The sequence below is a fragment of the Myotis lucifugus genome, unplaced genomic scaffold (assembly GCF_000147115.1).
Source record: "Myotis lucifugus unplaced genomic scaffold, Myoluc2.0 scaffold_29, whole genome shotgun sequence".
Taxonomy (NCBI): Eukaryota; Metazoa; Chordata; class Mammalia; order Chiroptera; family Vespertilionidae; genus Myotis; species Myotis lucifugus.
In genome coordinates, this window is record NW_005871077.1 from 5,798,531 (window position 1) to 5,804,530 (window position 6,000).

The 6,000-nt window shown below is 54.7% G+C and overlaps 1 protein-coding gene across 1 annotated transcript in view; it reads right to left on the reverse strand.

The window, feature by feature from the left end:
• Positions 1 to 1,616, reverse strand: part of NRP1 (neuropilin 1) — a 179,006-nt gene extending 177,390 nt beyond the window's left edge. The window contains exon 1 of the mRNA XM_023752176.1: positions 1,072 to 1,616. Within this exon, the coding sequence (XP_023607944.1) occupies positions 1,072 to 1,144 (73 nt within the window). The 5' untranslated portion in view covers positions 1,145 to 1,616. The remainder of the gene's footprint in view (positions 1 to 1,071) is intronic.
• Between the last annotated feature and the right edge of the window lie 4,384 nt (positions 1,617 to 6,000).

Consider the following 6,000-nt stretch of genomic DNA (forward strand, 5'->3'; position numbering starts at 1 on the left):
CCCCAAAAAGCATATTAGAGAGATTAACTTCCATCATAAAGATAGGATTTAAATCCCTCCTGGTCTGAACACCCTCCCCTTATGGTCTCTTGTTAAAACAATATACTACAGTAAGTAGTGGATGGGCTTTTCTTCTAATTACTTTGATTGAAATCTAAACCAGAGTAAATATATATATGTTTATAAATCTTTATTGTTGAAACTATTACATATCCCTTTTTCTCACATTGCCCCTCCCCAAGCCTTCACCACCCAAGGAGTAAATATTTGATCATTAGTTAATAATAATTGCTGAAGACTCACTGTAAAGATAATTTCATATCCTTAACTTCACAGGGTAAATGAAACATGCCTACAATCAGATCACAAATTAAAACACATTATTTAGGTTACAGGATACTGTTTATACCACAGCACAGTGTTCCATTTATTTAACAGTGAGTCGTTGTAAAGCTCAGTGGAAGCTTCAGCTAGGTTCGGGATTTTCAGATATCCTGGTGCCTACACTGTATACATCAGATTCCTGTATTGACACTGTAACTTTTATTCATGCTCCAGACGGATTAGGGACGATTTACAAAGGCGGGAGGAGTTCCATCAATCAACCAACCGCTATCTCTTAGAGGCACCCACCAGAGGAAACAGTTAAGGGAGCAGAAGAGAACAGGGAGTACTGGTAAAGCCTTCATTCACTTTCAACAGCCATAGATTTTTGAAAGGGTGTCTCATCTAATTGCCTTTGGGAGGAAACATTATTAAGGTAATTGGTGTGTTGATCTGGGAAGGTAGGCAGAGCTACCTTGTAGCAGAGATAGGAAAACCCCCATAGCCAGACCACAAACTTCAGGAGGGAGACAGAAGGCTTAAAATATTCCTGCCCTTAACCGACCGATCTGATTTCTTTATTTCTCCGCCTGGATAAAAGTTTCCTTCGCCCATGAAGTGGCTACTCCGGGTTCATCCCAACAGCGCCGCAGGAATCGTAGCTGGGCGGGAAACCAAGCCCGGCCGGACCCGGCAGCCCTGAGCCCAGGGCGGGCGCTGTCTCGAGCGCCTCCGCCTGTCACTTACCGTTGCGAAAAGCGCTGGCCTGGGCGAGGGCGAGGGTGAGCGCGGCGCCAAAGAGCAGCAGCCTCCTCTCCATTCTCCCTACGACGGATCCCCAAGCAGGTTCGAGAGAACAAGGACGGGCGGGGAAAACAGAGCAAAAGGGGGAATCTAAACAATCCAAAGCTCTCAAATCCGCCCAGAGCTGTAAAATCCTCAGTCCCTCTTGGAGAAAGAAAAGCAGTGAGGCAGTGACTTCTTCCGAGAGCTACGCTTCTCTTCTTGTGTCTCAAGTCTCCTGCATCCTGTCATTTAGCTTCGGTTTCCTCTCTCTTTTCCCACACTTGTTCCTCTTCCAGGAGCCACTGCCCGAGCCATGTCTCAAAGGAGGGAGGAAAAGAGGGGGGGGAGGTGCGTGGGAGGGAAGCACACACCAAAGCCAATTTCCAGAAAGGAAAAATAAACCCGGCTTGTCTCTGGACCCGTTGGAGCCCTGGAGCTGGCGCCCAGGGGAGGTCCGGGTGTCTGCGTGAAGGAGAGGAGCAAGCAATGAGAAGAGCCGAGGCAGAGGAGTTTCACCAACTGCAGCCTCCTCCCTTACCCCTCCCCTCCCCTCCACTTCCTCCCGTCCTTCCCGGAGCCCTTCCCCCACTCCCTCCCGCCCCTCTCCCCGCACTGGCTGGCCAGTCTGTGTCTGCGGGGAGAGGAGGAACAAGTTTCCTTGGGAGTGCTTTCCTCGTCCTTTGCTCAGTCTCTCCCGGAGGCCCTGCAGGTTCAGGGCCTGTGTGTTTGGGTAGGGGGGCATCAAGGTGAGCCAGCGATGGGGTCGGGCCTGCTGATCTCGGCGTACTCGCTCGCGACCCCCGGGATACAGCCGGCAGCTCTCCAAGGATCTACACTGTAGATTCTACAGGATCCGGCCGCCTGGAGCGCGGAGCGCCAGGGAGGCGGTGGCTGCCTCTCACAACTCAGAATCCTCCACCCGCGTCCGCGGGGCGAGGAGCGGGGAGCCAGCCCCTGCCACTCCCGGTGGTGCCGCCCCGAGACCTGTGGCAGGAGCTGAAGGGCGCCGCTAGACGCCCCGGGCCAGGACTGCAGGGACCGGCGTAGAGCGAAGCTGGAGTCACCCTAGCGCCGGGCGGGGGTCGGCAGTGTCGCTGCCACATCAATCCGAGCCGGACCACCGCCTCCCTGCCCGCTTCTGGTGCGCACTGGTGCCCGTCGCACCTGGCTGCCCAGAGATTTGGTGTCCCCTCCTCTGGGTCGGCGGGAATGCCGGAGGCCGGGCGGTGGTGCTAGCTGGGGAAAACGGGGAGCTGTCGCCCGCCCCCGCCCAGCCTCACGTTTCGGAGCTCAGGCGTTCGGGGTTTGGAAATAAGGGGTTCAGTGGCCCCGGTTTGTGTGCATCTCACGGGAGGGGGAGCAGTGGCAGCGGGGAAAGGGTTTGCTCTTGTGAGGGTCCTAACGGTGCCCTTTCCAGGACTCAGGCCTTGGTTACCCCGCGTGGCCCTCTAGCTTCCGCCCACTCTCCCTTCCCCTGGCCGCCTCTTAGTTCCATCACCGAGGCTTTCCCAGAACCGCAGCAGAAGGCCTCTGAGGATATGAATGGCAAGGAGATTTCAGGGAATAAACTGGTTTTGGCCACTGATTAGGTCCTTGAGTGGGGTAAATGCCCGCGGACCCCCTCCGAAGGAGCTCGTGGGGAAGGTGTAGAGGTCACTAACCTTACGGGAACTGGCGTTTATGTACGCACCCGAAAGCAGAGCCTTATTCCTAACCTGGTGCAACGAGCTGGCAAAGGAGATTTAGGAATGTTGGCAAGCAGACTCTGGCCAAAGGTTTTGGAGGAAGGACTAGGGGCGGGACAGGAGAAAGGGAGCCCCAGACTCGCAGGCCTTGGCTGGGACTCGGCGCTAGGGAGTCCCGGCTGGGCGGGGTGACGCGTGCCCCCAGGGGTGCAGGCGGCCCTTCGAGCACAGAGGTGCACCCGCCTCTCTCTCTCTCTCTCTCTCTCTCTCTCTCTCTCTCTCTCTCTCCTCCCCTTCTTCCCCCAGGGTCAAGCTTTCCTTACCCCCTAGGCCTGTCTGCCAGCCACCTTCTCCGGTTCTCCACCGGGTTCCTCCTTCTCAGCCCCCAGACCCTGGATGGCAGCACGAGGCTGGGAGTCCAATGCCTGGGCGGAGCTGAGCGAAGGGGCCTTGTGCAGACCCGCCCCCGGCCCCAGAAGGCGGGCGGAAGGTGAGGAGGGGGCACCAGCCGCGCCCAGCGCAGTCCCCCGGGGAGGAAGTGCTGCAGAGGGAACCCTGGTGCCTATCCTTAAACCTCTTTAGCGGGGCGCAGCCCCACCAGCACTAGTCCTCAGCTGTGCCAGGCGAGTGGCACAAGCATATTTGAGGTGCCTCCTATCTACTCAGCCCAAGGCTTGGAGGCAGAGGCACCAATCAAAAACTGGTAGATTGATAGAATTGAGGAACCAGGCGGGTGCAGCGGCCAGGGCAATCTGGAGTCACAGATACCCGCCTTCTTCGGAGTGGTATCTCCGTGGCCAGCTTGTTCCAGGAGCCGGTTTGGTGCCTCGGCGGGGTGAGCAAGGGGACACAAGCCGAAGACTTGAGCTGTGTTGTGTTAGAAAACTACCGCAACCAAAGGAGTTGTATGCATGCATTTTAGCATAACCAATGGACACAGACACTGGGGCGGTGGGGGCTTGCCCAGGGTGGGAATGGCTGCGGTGGGGGGGGGGGTGTCAATCCAGGGGGAAAAAGGAGACATATGTAAAACTTTAGACAATAAAAAAAAGAAAGAAAAAGAAAAAGAAAACTACCGCTAATCTTTCTTCCACTTTCCCTGCTGAGTGTGCATTTCCCAGACTGGACCCAATCGGTTAACAAATAAAGCCACCAGGTCCTGCATTCAAACAGGGCCTGTCCCCACTCCGAAACCTCGATCCTCAGGCTCCCTCCCACCTGCCTCTTGAAGGACGCCTCCAGCGGGTCCATGAGCAGAAAATGTCTGTCTTCTTTCTTGCACACCAGCTGAACACTTTTACCAGGCTTTCTCCAAACAATAAAACATGCACTATGTTCTCCAGGGGAAATATTATATTTAAGTTTTGCCTCAGATTTTTCTGGTCTTGGCTAATCTGAGGCGTTTCTAGAATCCTTAGTTTCCACACAGCACTGGGTAATGGAGCCCTACCGTACTGATAGTTAATTGCCAGCTAGTGGGTAGAGGGCAAATTGTCCTTGCTAACAACCTCTTTACTCTGCTGTTGGACTACAATAACTGCTAAAAGGGCCAGTGTTGTATTTCTGCAATTCTTCAGCAAGGGAGACAGACCAACCTTTATAGGAGAATAGGTGATAGAGGAAAATTTTGTCAGTGTTCATGGGTTGATTTTATTTTGGTCTCATGAATACATAATGCTTCCTGACATCACAAATTCCCAGACTAGATAGGACCCAGTTCCAGTAAAGGGAAGATTCATGGATCATACACCCAGGAGGACAGGCAGGGGCTCCAGGGGCCCCAGGCAGGGCTGCTGCAGTAATAAGGCACTGGGCCAGAAACTGGTCTTTCCTTAAGAATAGACTGGCGGAATAGCTCAGTTGGTTAGATCATCATCCCCATAGGCCAAGGTTGTGGGGATCACAAGGTTGGGGGTTCCATTTGGTCAGAGCACATACAAGAATCAACCAATGAATGCATAAATGAAACAACAAATCCATGTTTCTCTCTCCCTTCCTCTCTCTCTCTCTAAAAAAAAAAAATCAGTAATAATAATAATCTATCCTATCTAATAAAAGAGAAACATGGTAATTAGCCATACCTCTGCTACCCTTCCCATTGGCTAATCAGGGCAATATGCAAATTAACTGCCAGCCAAGATGGCGGCCGGCAGCCAGGCAGCTTGAAGCTAACAGGAGGCTTGCTTGCTTCAGTGACGGAGGACTCCAACGTTCCCCGCCTGCTGCTGCCGGCCTCTGAGCTTGCAGTTTGAAACATTGTTAACAAATATAGAAGCTAAACAAAACCCCAGAAACCTACTTTCAGCTAGCCAGGCTTCAGCCAGCAGGACCACAACATTGTTTCAATTATAGAACCCAAACAAACCAGATACCTGCTTTCAGCAGCCGAGGCCTAAGAACTGGAGCCAAGCCTCAGAGCTAAAGCTGGCCCAGAATAAAAAAAGAAAAGAAAAAAAGGAGCAGTTGGGAGCTTCAGTCACCTGCCAGCCTGAAAACAGCCCTTAGCCCCTCACCCAGACTGGCCAGGCACCCCAGTGGGGACCCCCACCCTGAAGGGCGTGTGACCAGCTGCAAACAGCCATCATCCCCTCATCCAGGCTGGCCAGGCACCCCAGTGGGGACCCCCAACCTGATCCAGGACACCCTTCAGGGCAAACCAGCCGGCCCCCACCCGTGCACCAGGCCTCTATCCTATATAGTAAAAGGGTAATATGCCTCCCAGCACTGGGATCAGCGGAGCTGCGAGGCCTCCCAGCACCGGGATCAGTGTGACAGGGGGCAGTACCCAAACCCCCTGATTGCCCTGCGGCTCTGTGTGTGACAGGGGGCAGGGCCATAACCTCCCTATCCACCCTGCTCTGTTCGTGACAGGGGAAGGCGCTCCAACCCCCTGATCAGCCCTGCTCTGTGCCCTGGAAAGGGGGGAAGCTCCCCCAACTTCCCCTATTCTGCCCCTGCTTCTGTGTGGTGACAGGGGGGGGGGGCCCCAACCCCCCCCCCCCCAAGGGGCCCTGGTTCTGGTGTGTAACGGGGTAGAAGCAAAAACCCCCCCCATCACGCCCTTGCCCCGGAGTGGGAAGGGGGGGGGCGCCCCCAACCCCCCTGATCCCCCCTGGCTTTGTATTGAAAAGGGGGAAAGGCCCCCAACTTCCCCAATTTGCCCCTACCCTTGGGTGGGAAGGGGAAGAACTCCCCAACCCCCCTG